At 40.9% G+C, this 16,807-nt stretch overlaps 1 protein-coding gene and 1 long non-coding RNA gene across 2 annotated transcripts; both read left to right on the forward strand.

Moving 5' to 3' along the window:
• Window positions 1–250: 250 nt before the first annotated feature.
• LOC111955359 (zinc finger protein 706) lies at window positions 251–8,016 on the forward strand. Its single transcript, XM_023975578.3, has 4 exons — window positions 251–339; window positions 1,220–1,361; window positions 7,158–7,285; window positions 7,426–8,016. The coding sequence occupies exons 2-3, from the start codon at window positions 1,227–1,229 to the stop codon at window positions 7,251–7,253; spliced, it is 231 nt and encodes a 76-aa protein (XP_023831346.1). The 5' UTR covers window positions 251–339; window positions 1,220–1,226; the 3' UTR covers window positions 7,254–7,285; window positions 7,426–8,016.
• Window positions 8,017–14,584: 6,568 nt separating this feature from the next.
• Window positions 14,585–15,087, forward strand: LOC112067877 (uncharacterized). Its single transcript, XR_002893445.2, has 3 exons — window positions 14,585–14,624; window positions 14,742–14,811; window positions 14,901–15,087. It is a non-coding gene; the product is annotated as an uncharacterized lncRNA (long non-coding RNA).
• The last annotated feature ends 1,720 nt before the right edge of the window (window positions 15,088–16,807 follow it).

Raw genomic sequence — 16,807 nt, forward strand, 5'->3', positions numbered from 1 at the left:
TATATATATATTATTTTTTTTTGTTGCTAAAAATATATTTTTGCTAAAAATGTGTGGCTCAACACAGGTTGGGCTTTTTGAAAACAAAAATATTGTGAGTGCTGTGTTTGAAGGTAGGGTATTTATTTAAAAAAAATCGTTTTTTCGACCAAAGTATAAGGGAGTTGTACTCCAGTCTAATAGCTGGCGGTAATGCAACATTTATTGGATGCCAACCGCCGGTAAACCTCATCGAAGAAGAAAAAGAAGGCGGCGCTCCGTAGTTTTGATAACTCCTAGCCAACTTCCGATTCTGGTACAACACCCAAAGAGAACGAAGCCGGGCGAAACAACGCGAAGGTATTTTTAAAAAACAAGCATTTTATTTATCAGATTGAACAACACACAGGTTGGTGTGTTTAACTTATAGCCAAATAAAATATTTGGTAACATTAATGTTGGTTTAGCTATCCAGTTCTGCGACGGTAGCTAAATAGCTAACTAAGCCACACTTGAAATGGCTGGCTAACTTGATTAGCTAGCTAAGAACTGTTAGAATTGGCTAACCATGCTCTATTTTGTTTCAGTTCGCGCCGCATACATGTTTGTCTTAGTTATTACGCAACTGTTAGTAATCAATTGGCTAGATGTGCTAGCTATTTTTGCCAGCCGAACTAAAGTTAGCTACAATGCGAGGTATACGGGGTATAATCACGAGTGCACACGGTAGCAAACAGTTGCAAAACATTTAGCAACGAAAACGAGATTCTATTGGACAAATTCACATAGGTCAGTTTCGTCCCGTTTTCTTCTATGTGAATACACCGCCGTTAGCCACTACAGTGGAATGTTTTGGCTCTTGCTTAATGCTTATCACATTCTTCTCAGAACAGAAGATAATAAACTCGGCCACACGCTTCTCTATTGACTAGTCACACCTGACTATCCAGCTGATGCCGTCACAAAATATGTTAGCCATTAGATTGTATGGCACGCCTAAATCTTATAGTTTAAATCTGTTACATAACAAACCTATTGTTTACTAAATACAAGCTAGATAGGTAAATAATCATACATAATCTCTTGTTTAGTTGTCAGCTGGTTAGTCACGTGTTTAGCTAAATTCACTTGTACATTTTCTTCATAGATGGCTAGATTGCTGACAAGACTGCAATACTAGTATCAACAGATAAATATCAATGCTATGAGTTGCATTTTTAGAAGTCTCTGTTTCTTTCAGGTAGGCTATGGCTCGCGGGCAACAGAAGATTCAATCCCAGCAAAAGAACGCCAAGGCGGCGGCTGCTAAAAAGAAGGGAACGGCAGCAGACCAGAAGACTACAGCCAAGGCAGCACTTGTCCACACCTGTCCTGTCTGCCGGGTGAGTGTTAGTGGTTGGTACTTTATGTGCCTTTAGTAGGCAGGGCTAGGGCTGTTACGGTGACTGTATTACCGCCACACCAGGGGTCACAAGTCATGACGGCAGGCAAACTCCGTGACCGTTTAGTCACTAATTAGGCTTCTCCAAGCTCTGATGCTAGCTCTGCTAGTTATTAGTAGCCTACCAAACTTGCTAACTGCCTGGTACTCAGCACTCTGTTGTCCCTCTAATTACTCTGACATCAATGCAAATGTAATCGACTATCTAATCAAACACTTCATGAGAGCTCGTGTTGCACAACATTTCTGTAGGCTATGCAATTACGTGAGAAAAGAGTGATGGCCTTTATTAAAAAGAGGAGGATCCCATCAGCTTTCTATAGGCTTTATTTTTCAACTTTCCTAATATTAAGCACAATACTTCTCTTTACAGCAGGAGTATAGCCTACATGGCTGGCATGAAAATGAACCACAGGAAAAGCATCCTCCGTTTGCTATTTAAGTGCATAGGTGACATGCATTTTTCCCGCTGCCCATGTTTCGAGACCGGTGCATGATAACGGTCCATTTTAAATCAACACAAATTTCACACATTATTTAGTGTGTATATATAAAGACAAGATTAAATCACTTGTGAATGATGCTAAGCTTTTTCAAATCATAGTTGTACACCTCATGTAGCCTAGCCCATAGGCCTATATGTTTTGATAAGGTTTTTATCACAACTAAAGTGGCCAAATAACTTCTTAAAATGAAGCACATTAATACGCTTTACAACGGGTGTAGAGCCTAACTGGCGTACATACGCAACTCATGGGTTTCAGGTTTGGGGAAGATAATTTTCACCATAACACACGTGGTCACTTGAGAGTTGTGTTTTCCTGCTAATGAAACATTTGCACTTATAGCCTACTGCCATGTGCGCATTGCTGTGCTTATAATGTGAAGATATAGCCTAATAGTTTAAAAAATTTAAGCTAAAAGTTCTCATCTGTTGCGTCAGGCTCATTGCTTAAAACAGTTTTTTTAATGCTAGTGGTTGTATTAATTTGGGATGTATCGCATCCCACAACTGTCCCAGACTTTTTGGGGAATGTTTGTTTCTTGCATAGAATAGGTAAACTTTTGTACTATGGGTGGTAGTAGATTGATATAGTCTAGTGCTTTTGCTGTTCGTTAGGCCTACTCATCTTGTTGGCTGGCGAAAAGTAAATGTGGACAGTTTTTTTCAATATCCTCAGAAATGGATAAGGATGTGCGCAGTTGTCTTTGTGTCTGTCTTCACTTTTAGCCTGTAAGAAAGACCCGATCCTGTGACGGAGCCATGTGAGTGAGAAGTGCTTCGGCACCCAGCCGGGAGAAGGGAATTGTAATTATTATATTTAGCCCAAGACCACGCTGCCACTGGCCGCAAAAGGCATGGATTTTTTTAGGGGGCATTACGGACACATGGGATGCCACTGGGAAATTCGAGGCCAAATTGTGAATGAGAGTCTGATGAAGTGTGTACAGCCTGCGCAACAAAACAGAGCTCATGCCTTTCATGCAACTTTTTTCAAATCATCATTAGAGTCGCAGCATGCAGCCTTAACTCTAAATTAAGCATATAGGAGTACCTGTTTCTATGTTAACCACTCAACACAGAATATGCGCACTCCCTCAAAATGTTTGGAGAACATATTCTTTCTATTTTATTTAGCTATGTTTAATTGTTCTTCATACTGTAAAATAATTCCATGTGATTCTAAGCAAATCTTGTCTGTTACATGAACTAGTGTAGCCCACAGCCATATGGCATAGCCAGATCAGGGCCTAACATAAGGACAACTCAAAGTATGCTATTCTGTTCTTCTGAAATAGACTACATTTTCTTCATGTCATGTTTCTTTAGACCTGTCTAAAATGGATTTATTGTGAAGGTGTAGGCTATATTACATGGATTTATTAGACTTTTTAAAGTGTAGATGTTCCAAAGGTCTGCATCAGTGGCTTGTATGCTATGCGTGGAAGCAAGGAGATGCTAAATGTGTTTGTTAACTTCTTATGGGCCAACATCCAGTGAAATTGCAGAGCACGAAATTCAAACAACAGTATTATAAATATTTAACTTTCATAAAATCACAAGTGTAATACATCAAAATAAAGCTTAACTTCTTGTTAATCCAGCCGCTGTGTCAGATTTCAAAAAGACTTTACGGCGAAAGCAAACCATGCGATTATCTGAGGACATCGCCCCGCATACAAACACGTGAAAAACATATTTCAACCAGGCAGGTGCGACACGAAAGTCAGAAATAGCGATATAAAAAATGCCTTTGATCTTCTGTTGGCACTCCAAAAGGTCCCGGTTGCATCACAAATGGTCACTTTGTTCGATAATGTCCTTCTTTATATCCATAAAAACTCAGTTTAGCTGGCGCGCTTCAGTCAATAATACACCCAGTTTCCCTCCATCAAAATGCATACAAAATTAATCCCAAACGTTACTAATAAACTTTTCCAAACAAGTCAAACAACGTTTATAATCAAACCTTAGGTACCCTAATACGTAAATAAAATATACAATTTAAGACTGAGAATCGTTATTGTCTTTACAGGAGAAAAATACCAAAGAACGCGCTCTCTTCCACGCGCTTGGAAACGCCACAGCCAAAATGGGAGCCACCTAGAAAAACTATCTTCTGGCTAATTTTTCCAAAAACCAGCCTGAAACTCTTTCTAAAGACTGTTGACATCTAGTGGAAGCCCTAGGAACTGCAATCTGGGAGGACTTGGCCTTATAATAAAAGTGATAGCCATTGAAAATAGGGGTAGGCTGATTTTTTTTTGGGGGGGGGGGGTTGTCCACGGTGTTTTGCCTGCCATATCAGTTCTGTTATACTCACAGACATAATTCTAACAGTTTTAGAAACTTTAGAGTGTTTTCTATCCAAATCTACTAATATATGCATATCCTAGCTTCTGGGCACGCTTTTCATCCGTACATCAAAATATTGCCCCCTACCCAAGAGAGGTTAACAGTCAATTACTGTGAGACCGGCAGTTATTTGCTTGACAATCGCGAACTGACAATTTCATGACAGCCACAGACCTATGCAGAGGACACCTGTTTTGGTGATTTCAACTAGATCATCAAATAAATACATCACAGCATGTTTTGGGGTTCATTTAGTAGTTTTTACCAGATTTTTAAGTACATAACCATTGGAAATGAATGTTGAAAGTTACATTTGTCCAAAACTTAAGTTGCTGCTTCTGTTTGACAAGACATTTTGATAAATATCCCAATAAAAACGTATTCAAATCAATAACCAATAAGCAGAAACAGTGTTATATATTGAAAACCTCAAATTTACTATATACACATGTGCAACAATAATAAAATTACTTTTGTATTTTTTAACATGCACCGTATAAACTGTACACGCACCAAAAACCCTGTTTTGATATATAACTGATAACGATTAGGGTGGAAATCAGGTTGTGTTAATTTCAACAGCACGTACAACTAAAAAAACGCATGGAAACTAATGTGGTGGCATTTTTCTGCTTTACCAAATGAGGAGAGTTACAAACTTCACACACAGTCAGTTATACTTAAACTACATCTTTAATGAGCTTTAAGCTTTAGCCTTTGACTTTCAACAATTCACTATCTATAATGAATTTTGAGATTCACTACAGAAAAATACAAAGATCTTTTATAGCCAAGATACACCCCTCTCAACTTACATGACGAACCACAGATCTTAGGAACTCTTCACAAAGGGACTTTTACTTGAGAAAGGAGTATCCCTTAGACAGATAGCATTCGCTATAAATTATTGCTCAGTTTGGTCTCTAAAACATGGTTCTAATCTCATTCCTGGTACTTCATAGTTCAAAAACATTACCTCATCCAAGGCATAACTCAATTGTCAACTCTAGATACTCCCATCTCAAGTAAACCCCCTCTTGACCTCACTCCTGGACAAGCTCACTGAGGGGAGTGAGCCTCTAGGTCATACACTATCCCAGGATAAGCGCACAGACATTGTGGAGACAAGTAATTGGTTCCCCATTAATCAAGCCATCCCTTCACATGGTTTAAGAATAGGTAAAGACACATTCACATATGAAGACAATGTTCCATTCTGTCCTCTTACCTTTCTGATATTCTGCATAGCACCAGGGACATGTGAAAGATAAGCCTGACCTCTCCCCTCTCTGGGCCCCAAGTGACTGAGCCCTAGCTGAGGGAAAAGTGCAACTGGCAAAACTATAGTCCAAAAGGATACATTCTAATGACAAGTATCTCACATAAGCATATTATATAAATAAAACATCTTATTTATCTATGTTACCCAACTAATTCTGATTCATCCGCCACACTGGAGATATTTTTTTACATCACTGGTTAGAGAACAACCCGTAGAAGACAGTCGGCTACATTTTTGAGGGATGCAATTTAATTTGGGGGTCGCCAAAAGGAAAAGAGAAACGCAACACTTATTTGTCAATCACTCATATCGATATCACGTTGAAATCAATTGCGCGAGAGGGGGGGGGGGTGAGGTGGCACGTCCTGTTAAAACTAGCATGGCTCAACCATCACAGTATCTGGAAATAATCACTGGTTAGAGGACAATTTGTAGAAGACGGCTAACTACATTTTTAGTCAAGTGTGTCGCCAACGTGGTAAGTGTAACGCAACACTTTTTTTGTTTGTTAATCACTTCCATCGATATCCCGCTGAAATCAATAGAACAGGGGGCATACGTTTTGGGCGTAGTAGTGTTTGAACTAACACTATTCAAAGGCCACATGGAAACTTGGAATAACCTATACATGGTCGGTTAGATGAGTACTTGAAGGCATACATCTATATTTTGGGATGTTGATTTCGGGAGGCTTCCATCATGGAAAAGGGACCAGACCACTTGTTTTGTTAGTTAACCTAAACGAATCACGACCCTCTATAGAATAACAACGGTGACAACCGTTGACTGCTATTTAAGTAATAGTTTGACAGTCAAATCCATGTATTGGTGTGTGACCATTGACTTTTATAGAGACCCCCCCCAAAAAAAAAAAAAAATTCTGTGCCATTTCCTGGTCATTTAATTAACTCCACGTTCTAAGTTCTGCTCATCCCAGAGCTTGGAAAAATCAATGGGACAAAACCAAAGATATTGATCTGTTTTAAGCAATCTTATGTCATCGTGATGTCTATAAACCTTTAGACTAACATCACCAATCTGAGGTTAAAATTATGTGTAATTCCACTAAGTTTTATTAGGGTGAAAAGCTTGTGTAAGGTAGTAACACAAACTGTCCGCATTAGGGAAATTTGCGCAATATACAATTTACAATGGCAAAATAATTTAACATGTCAATTTAAGATGATGGTATTTGTTGCCCAATCACAAAGTATTACCAAAAGTACATATATTTCAAGGGACATAACACTGAGACCCCTGGACATGGGTGGGGGAATATTTGTGTGACGACCTAAAATAGGGGCAGAAGCTCACCAGCACAAGCAGTCTCTCCAACCACCCCTGAACGTCAGAGTCATTTAACCATTTAGAGAGTTGAACAAATGCCTGGCACTCCAGACTACAGCCTCCATAGTCTGTGCAGCAACCTGAACGTTTCACGTGCCTACCTTTTTAGGTTTCTCTCAGTGCAGTCCAGTGTACTGGCCTGTGTGATGTGTAGTAGTTTGATGCATCTTATTGCTTTTTGTTTGTCACCTGAAAACTCAGTCTCAGCCAATGTTTGTTAATATCCTCCATTCCTTACCTGACCCTTACAGACGCAGATGCCGGATCCGAAGACATTCAAGCAGCACTTTGAGAGCAAGCATCCCAAGTCCCCAATGCCACCAGAGCTGGTTGATGTTGAGGCTTAAACGATCACCCACACAATGGACCTACAACTGGGGTAAGATGCTCACATCATTCAGACTTGCAGTGTACATGTCAGCAGCAAACTCTTGCACTACTGTYTGCTTCAGTTATATGTTGTATGGCTCAACATGTGGAAATGTTGTCACTCATTGTCTTTCATGTTGTGATTCACAGATACACGATTTGAACACTGCGACTGGTATAATGGCGTCAAGGGACATAACACTGAGACCCCTGGACATGGGTGGGGGATATTTGTGTGACGACCTAAAATGGGGGCAGAAGCTTACCAGCTCCCCATCTTATATGTCCAACCACTCCTGAACGTCAGACTCTATTGAAGCACCCATCTTACTTCTATGAGCCCACTCTACGTACATCCCATATTCCTATGCTGCTTCCTTCACTTAATTCCTGTTTCAATAACATCTAGACTAATTTACAAGTCTACAAGTTTCATAACTTTTTTTGCTATTTTTTCTCATCTGTGTACTGCTCTCCTACGTTTGCCCCCAACTCTTTTCTATACCTCCTCCCATACACTCTTGTTCAGATGTTCTTGATAATTTCTGCCTTCTTTGAGGATGGTGTCATGGTGGAATGGATTTGATATATGGTCAAGACCGAGCCTGGTTCTGCCTATATAAAGGCCCTGCTCGAAACAAGGCCAAATCCTGTATTAGTTAAAGATTATTTTTGATAATCCATGTTGTAACAAAAAAGTGTTCCTTTTTACCATTTCCAATAAATTTTGCATTCCGCTGCTTATTTGATCCATTCTGAAGGAAAGCAGTGAGTAAGTTTTTTGTATGTGTGTGAGAAGTTATGTATGCCTTGTAATCCTATCAGGAAATCGGGACTTCCGAATGCAAGTTAAACACTATTCCATCAATACTGATACCAGACAAATGCGTACTTAAGTATTTTCAAATGTATTTGCAATATCCTGCGAGGCTATGTAGCTGAATAGGGGTGACACTGTCTATGGATTTCACATTACTGGATGAGCGCACAGCCAGCCTGGTAGGGCATAGGCCCACCCACTGGGGAGCCAGGCCCAGCCAATCACAATTAATTTTTATTTATGAAAGAAAGAAATACTCTAAAGTTTTATCAGCTGCCCGGGTGGCTGGTCTCAGATTATCCTGCAGGTGAGGAGGGCTGGTGTGTTTGCTCATGGTCTGCGGTTGTGAGGCCGGTTGGATGTACTGCAAAATTCTCTAAAATGACGGAGGTGACTTATGGTAGAGAAATGAACATTCAATTCTCTGGCCGCAGCTCTGGTGGACATTCCTGCAGTCCGCATACCAATTGCACAATCCCTCAGAACTTCAGACATCTATTATGTTGTGACAAAACTGCACATTTTAGTGGCCTTTTGTCCCCAGCAAAAGGTGCACCTGTGTAATGATCATGCTGTTTAATCAGCTTCTTGATATGGCGCACCTGTCGGGTGGATGGATTATCTTGGCAAAGGAGAAATGCTCACTAACAGGGATGTAAACTAATTTGTGCAATAAATATGAGACAAATTAGCTTTTTGTGCGTATGGAAAATTTATGGGATTTTTTATTTCAAGTCATGAAACATGTGAACAACATTTTACAATTTTTTTGTTCAGTATAGTTTATTTTATTACAAATATAGCAGTATACAGTCCTCCAGATATATGTTGACAAGGACATACATCACTGTGTATTCGTTCCTCTGTACATACAAAAATGGCCAAACATTTTTTTTTTTTCATTTTCAATTGCTAATAATTTGTACTGGTTGAAAGTATGATTAAAGAAGAAAAAAAATGGGTGAGTTTTGTGAACCACGTTTAGTACATCTAAAAGAGACAATGAGAAATTCATGGTTCAACAAGAAATTATAGCCATCAAAAGGGTAGAATTTTAGCATTGATTGCACTTATAATACAGTACTTTACAGCTTTGATTGGTCACAGAATATATGACATGAAGGGGTGATGTAATTATCTGAATTACTGTAGATTTGAATAGTTTAGTTAATCAAAAGTGAAGTATGGTTATAAGTCCAATGGGTGTTGTTCATATACCACTCTCAGACTCAAAATCAATATATTAGATACATACTATTTATCAGCATATTGACAGATTATTGCTATCAACTGCTGGTTGCAAGTTATATTACCCTGTTTGTATCTTTTGGAAAAATGGCAGTTAAGTTGATTAAAATGGTGAAGAATAGATAGATGGGCTCCCACTGGTGTCACAGGCATCCACAGGTCTTGACCACCATGTTGCGATGCTTCTTTAGTATCACGTTGTTGTCATTGTAGAAGAGTACAGAGATTGGACTGAGCTTGGTGGGTGCACAGCACGCTTTGGGAACCTCATCCGGCTTCAGAAGGTGAACCTGCCATTGAAAACGGTAAATCAAACTCATTCATATATGCAGTTTCATTTAATCAATGATAATATCCTGTTATAAAAGAGATGTGGGTTATTTAAGCAATAAGGCCTAGGGAAGGGTGGTATATTGGCCATAAACCACAAACCTCCAAGGTGCCTTATTGCTATTAGAACACCTCATTCAAGGGTTTTTCTGTATTTTTACTATTTTCTACATTGTACACTACAAAACTATGAAATGACACATATGGAATCATGTAGTAAACAAAAAAGTGTGAAACATATCAAAACATATCATATATTTGAGATTCTTCAAATAGCCACCCTTTGCCTTGATGACAGCTTTGCACACTCTTGGCATTCTCTCAACTAGCTTCACCTGGAATGCTTTTCCAACAGTCTTGAAGGAGTTCCCACATATGCTGAGCACTTGTTGGCTGCTTTTCCTTTACTCTTCGGTCTGACATCCCAACACATCTGAATTTGGTTGAGGTTTGGGGATTGTGGAGGCCAGGTCATCTGATGCAGCACTCCGTCACTCTCCTTGGTAAAATATCCCTTACACAGCCTGGAAGTGTGTTGGATCATTGTCCTGTTGAAAAACAAATTTATTCTCCTGAGTGGCACAGTGGTCTAAGGCACTGCATCGCAGTGTTAGCTGTGCAGCTAGAGATCCTGGTTCGAGTCCAGGCTCTGTCGCAGCCGGCCGCGATCGGGAGGCCCATTGGGTGGCACACAATCGGCCCAGCGTCGTCCGGGTTAGGGGAGGGTTTGGCCGGCAGGGATGTTCTTGTCCCATCGCGCTCTAGCGACTCTTGTGGCACCCGGGTGGCTGTGGCACATTAGTGGCTGGCCTTCGGGTTAAGCAGGCATTGTGTCAAGAAGCTGTGCGGCTTGGCTGGGTTGTGTTTCGGAGGACGCACGGCTCTCAACCTTCGCCTCTCCCGAGTCCATACGGGAGTTGCAGCGATGAGACAAGACTGTAACTACCAATTGGATACCACGAAAAAGGTGTAAAAGTAACAAACAATTTAAAAACATTTTTTTTTATAAAAACAACTCCGTCCATCCCACTAAGCCCAAACCAGATGGGATGGTGTATCGCTTCAGAATGCGGTTGAAGCCATGCTGGTTAAGTGTGAATTCAAAATAAATCACAGACTGTGTCACCAGCAAAGCACCCCCACACCATAACACCTCCTCCATGCTTTACGATGGGAAATACACATGCAGAGATCATCCGTTCAGCTACACCACGTCTCACAAAGACACGGTGGTTGGAACCAAAAATCTCCAATTTGGACTCCAGACCAAAGGACAAATTCCCACCAGTCTAATGTCCATTCCTCATGTTTCTTGGCCCAAGCAAGTCTCTTCTTCTTATTGGTGTCCTTTAGTAGTAGTTTCTTTGCAGGAATTCAACCATGAAGGCCTGATTCACACAGTCTCCTCTGAACAGTTGATGTTGAGATTTGTCAGTTTCTTGAACTCCGTGAAGCATTTATTTGGGCTGCAATATCTGAGGCTGGTAACTCTAATGAACGTATCCTCTGCAGCAGAGGTAACTCTGGGTCTTCCATTGCTGTGGTGGTCTTCATGAGAGCCAGTTTCATCATAGCGCTTGATTGTTTTTGCAACTACACTTGAAATATTCCGTATTAACTGACCTTCATGTCATAAAGTAATGATGGACTGTTGTTTCTCTTTGCTTATTTGAGCTGTTCTTTACATAATATGGACATGGTATTTTACCAAACAGGGCTATCTTCTGTATACCTCCCCACCTTGTCACGACACAATTGATTGAGTCAAACTCATTAAAAAGGAAAGAAATTCCACTTTTAAGAAGGCACACCTTTTAATTGAAATGCATTCCAGGTGATTTTCTCATTAAGGTGGTTGAGAGAATGCCAAGAGTGTGCAAAGCTGTCATCAAGGCAAAGGGTGGCTACTTTGAAGAATCTAAAATATATTTGGATTTGTTTAACACTTTTTTGGTTACTACATGATTCCATATGTGTTATTTCATCGTTTTGATGTCTTCACTATTTTTCTCCAGTGTAGAAAATAGTTCAAATAAAGAAAAACCCTTGAATGAGTAGGTGTTCTAAAACTTTTGACCGGTAGTGTAGAGCCTTCAGTGCTTTTTTCCGTGGGCTGTGGCCCCCCTTGTCTGAATTTGGTCAATATGTCCTCCAAAATACTTTATAGCCCACTGTAGCAAAGACTTTCAGGAGTTAAACAACACAATTTAAAAAAAAAATCYCCTTGTTTGTCTCGTTCTTCCAACATAGCTAGTGACTTTATAAAACACAATATTTGGTATTTGTATTTTATATTATACCAACGATATAGGAAAGCATCTGGTGGCAAAATAGCCAAAATATATAATATAAATGTACACCCATAAAATTCTTAATTCATTCAAGGTTTACAAATATGCCCAATCAATAGAACATTATGTCAGAAAACAATAGTCGAAACCAAATGTCTCTACCATATATGGTTGAAAAGTTGCCGACGATTTACTCTGAGTTTTGAACCTCACCGACGATTTACTCTGAGAATTGAACCTCACAACACCAAATATGGAACACTTACAACCAAGTGCGGTGCAGTCTAAACTAGCAATGGTCACAGCAAATGATCGTTATTATTTCATCAACACTGTCAAGTACAAGTATATTAATGTTATAATATTGTAGAGAACAAGCTAATGTTTAATTCAATGTAATTTCTAATGACATCAGGCAAAGAAAACGACTTTTGGACATTAATTTCGTAGCTCCCTCTTGAATTGAGCCTTTTTCTCTACTCTGTAAGTGAATATATAAAAAGAATACATGTGATTCATCAGACGCTTTTATCCAAAGCGACTTACAATAAAAGCTGCTGTCGTTTATGTATGGGTGGTGATGGGAATCGAACCCACTGCCCTGGCGTTGCAAGCGTCATGCTCTATCAACTGAGCTACGAAGGAGTACACCGTAATGCGAATGATGACAAGCAATTTTAACGGATTCTAAAGGGAATCATAGAATTCCAAACTTTTTTCTATGGCGACACAGTAGGCAATTTTGTAAACAATACTTTTCGAARCGGTGTTGCCAAGAGACATCTAACCGACGTTCTATGGAACGTTTTCTGMGCGAAAACAACTTCAGTTTGCTGCTGACAACAAACTTGATTGGTTTTTGACACCTGAGATAGAACAATTTACTGGAAAATGCCTGGGTGCTTTTCAAAATTGGCGGAGAGAGTGCGTGGACGTCGGCGGCCTACTGCGTCGACAGGTTGTTCAAATTCATTTGTGGCTTGTTTTTCTTGTCCTTTTCTGTTTTGCAGGGTTCGTGATCGTCGACAGGTGGACKGCGACAGCAAAGAGGGTATGTGGAGTTTAAAACTCTTATCTTACTACGTTTAACAATGAAATTAMAATTAGCGAATCGTTGTGTATTTCTATKATTCAGACTTGGCAAAACTGCTTGTGCTAGAGATGTTGTAGCTAGCTAGCTTGCTAGCTAACATTAACTTCAGTAACTGTTGCTAAGCGATTGACTTTRGCTACCTAGCTAGCTAGTATTAGCAATCTTGCTACGTTTTATGTCCTAACACTTGTTTCTTTTATATTCCAATGTTCCTAATTTTAGAAACAACTGTCCTGGATGAGGTCCAGTTGGATGTGCCATTGGATGATTTGCCAGATGTTCCACAGCTGCCAGACCTCCTTGATGTCCAGAATGCTGCTATCATCCTTGAGGATGTGCCAGATGTGCAGACTATCCTTGAGGTACAATTTTCTGAAAGTTTGGGGTTTTATGTTTGAAAAATATCCCAGATATTCAAGTTGTGTCTCTTTGACATTAAACAAATCCCTTGTCTGCTTTCTGCTTTAGGAGGCCACTGGCAATTGGCAGTTGATTCCGATTAGGTTCAGCCCCCTGTACTGTGGGCCTGTTGTGATCAGGGTAAGAGACCCCCCCACACACACACACAGTCACATCACGGTTACAATGTTTACTGTTTCCAACATGAATGTATTGTAATGTGCAGAACAATGCCGGTCCGGTGGTTACAGCGTGGAGAACTTTCCAGTTCATCAGCCCCATCATCACCTACATGCGTGGGGGATCCCAGGTATGTGTCTTTAACTACCTAATCCTAATCTACATTGTCAGTCATTTGATCTTCGAGGAATGTTGTCACGAGCAATTGCTGAAGTGGTTTTGTTGATGTTGTCTTGTTGTTTATCTCAACAGCAGGTGGTGCTGAGGATGCACACGTGAGTAGGGTGAGAGGCCTGGAGACTCAACTGGTGTGGGCCATCTCCAAGGAGACAGCCAGGCTTGTCCAGAGGGCATCCCCTACTGTGCCACCAAAGTGCAGTCCATCACTTGGATCCAGGTAAGACGTAAATACTACTGATAGTATTAGATTAGGCTTTTCTTCACTTTTCCATTTGGCCTTAAATGTTATTCTCCTCTCTGTCAGCGTGTGGCTGGCAGGGTGACCCACTATGCGTCTCACCTCCGCCACGAGACGTCTGTGGACGTGACGCTTGGCTGCTACCAGTAAATAATATCTTCCTATGATGTTAAGACTAGACATTACTGGGCATTTTTCATTAGATTTGGTGTGTTTCTAATAAAAGTGTGTGGTAAACAGGTGTGTGTGTGTGTTTGAGCAGCAGACTGATGTCTCAGTGGTGTCCGCACTCTCTCACATGGGGCTGGACGGCTTCTCTCCTCTTCAGCGTGGTCGGAGGCTGCCTCCTTCTCTACCCACCACTCAGCAGTTCACTGACCAGAGCCTGAGGGCCACAACTGCTATGAGGTCAGACGTTACACACACATACTATTGACTAGGAGCATTAAGATCCTTCCATTGACCGATTGTTTTATGTCATTGCATTGGTCACTGATTTTGAATGCTTGTTTTGTTGTCGTAGGGCTGGAGGAGGACCTGCTGCCTGAGGAGAGGAGGTCCTCTGCTAAAGTGAGTTCCTCTAAATGTCTGTGTAGTCTGGGCTTGTCAGATGCTGAAGGATAGTGGTATAATGCTGTTATCCCCATTGACTCTAATGGTTGACATGCTCATTCCTCCCTTTCACAGCCTCTACCTTACCACCAAGAGAGTGGAGGACATCGCCCTGAGGCTCGTCTCCCTGCGCCAGGCCTTCACTGTGAGTGGACCACTTTCTTTTCTCTCTGTGACTTCTTGTTCTGTCTCCTAGAGGAAGATGTCTCACCCTAACTCTTCCCTCTTCCCTAGACCCTGCTTGGTTCCACCCTGAGCAGGAACCATCTGTTTGTGGCGGAAAGGTCCTCCTGGGCGCACTGGTTCAGGCCAACCACATGGTAACTCACTAACTCATTCTCTTTCAAGGGAAAGAGAGCGCCCTGAGGGGATATGTGTTCTGTTCACTAAGATGCTCTTTTCTTTGTCATAGGACGAGGCCAAGTTCTCCGTACCTATAAGGACTTTGTGGACATACCTGAGTGACCCCTCAAGCGGAATGACATTGAGAGGGAGCTGGCTGAGGCAAAGGTGAGTTAATTAACTCTTTCAAGTCTCACTGAGTTCTTCCAATGCATGTCTTTTATACATCACAGTAGCTGATCTATATGAAATCATTCCTATTTTCTCCAAACGTGTTTCTTGTCCTAGATCCATCATGTGAACATGATAGATGTCCTCTTTGAGCTGGTGCTGTTTGGGTTAATGACAGCTCAGAAGTCCCTGATGGTGGAAGTAGCATCTCACTGGTACATGTTTTGATATCTCTATTAGCAGTTTCACTTAAATTCCTCTTCTCTTCTTTCCTCTCCTTTTTGTTTCCTTAGCACCCTGGTGGGTTCGTGGAGCGTCTGTACGCTCTCCTGTACTCCTTCCTGCCCACTGCTGCAACATGGAGCCAGAGGCTGACAGATACCTGCTGCTGCTCAATGTAAGAGTCAAGAGGTTACTTCCTGTTTTACTTCCATATTCTTAGTGTACTTCCTTTTTACTTCCTTATTCATGGTTAACAGGTTCCAATGCCATTTTAGGGGGAGTATTTCTAATTGTCTCTCTCCTCTTGATAAGCTAGTAACTCAGAGCCATTTTCTATGTGTTGTGTGGTTGGTGTTCTCTTCAGGGCGGGCTGATGGCTCTGCTAGATGACATGTTTGGCCAGCAGCTGGCCTGGTACTTTAACCCAGAGTCTCTGGTCACTGAGCTCTCCAGCCTCCTGGAGTACCACTTGGAGAACCTCATGGCCAGCATGTAGTCCTACTGCAGGGACCATACTCCTTTCTCCTTCTCTCTTTTGAAGGAATTGAGGACTTGAAGTGCTTTGTTGTACCCTGATTAGTTAACACCCATTCATTTAATGTATTCTCTTGTTTTCTCTCCCCACAGGATTCTTGTGACACTTTGCCACCCAACAGGGATCTAGACACCAATGCACTACATTACTTTGCAGTGAATTTAAAACATTTTAATAAAATAAGTTGTAGTTCAAAAACATTTTGGTTTCCGTCTTTTCATTTATTTGATTTTATGACCATTTCCTTTTCCTAGAGTTATAATGCTAATATTAGATGAACAATGATGCTTTACTTTCTGCATATGGAAATAAAAAACAACTTTTAGTTGATTTAAAGATCCTACAGGCCCACACTTTATATGCTTTTGTACTGTACTATTTAAAAACATGTAGAACTACATACACTGAGTGCACAAAACATTAGGAACATCTTCCTAATATTGAGTTGCACACCCTTTTTCCCTCAGAACAGCCTCAATTCGTCGGGGCATGGACTCTACAAGCTGCCCTAAGCCTTCCACAAGGATGCTGGCCCATGTGTCAAGTTGGCTGGACGTCCTTTGGGTGGTGGACCATTCTTGATACACATGGGAAACTGTTGAGCATGAAAAAACCAGCAGTTTTGCAGTTCTTGTGACACTTAACCCGGTGCGCCTGGCACCTACTACCATACCCCGTTCAAAGGCAGTTAAATCTTTTGTCTTGCCGATTCACCCTCTGAATGACACACACAATCCATTTCTCAATTCTTTCAAGGTTTTAAAATCTTTCTTTAACTCCCCTTCATCTACACTGATTGAAGTGGATTCAACAAATGACATCAATAAGGGATCATAGCTTTCACTTGGTCAGTCTATGTCATGGAAAGAGC

The sequence above is a fragment of the Salvelinus sp. IW2-2015 genome, linkage group LG30 (genome assembly GCF_002910315.2).
Source record: "Salvelinus sp. IW2-2015 linkage group LG30, ASM291031v2, whole genome shotgun sequence".
Lineage (NCBI taxonomy): Eukaryota > Metazoa > Chordata > Actinopteri > Salmoniformes > Salmonidae > Salvelinus > Salvelinus sp. IW2-2015.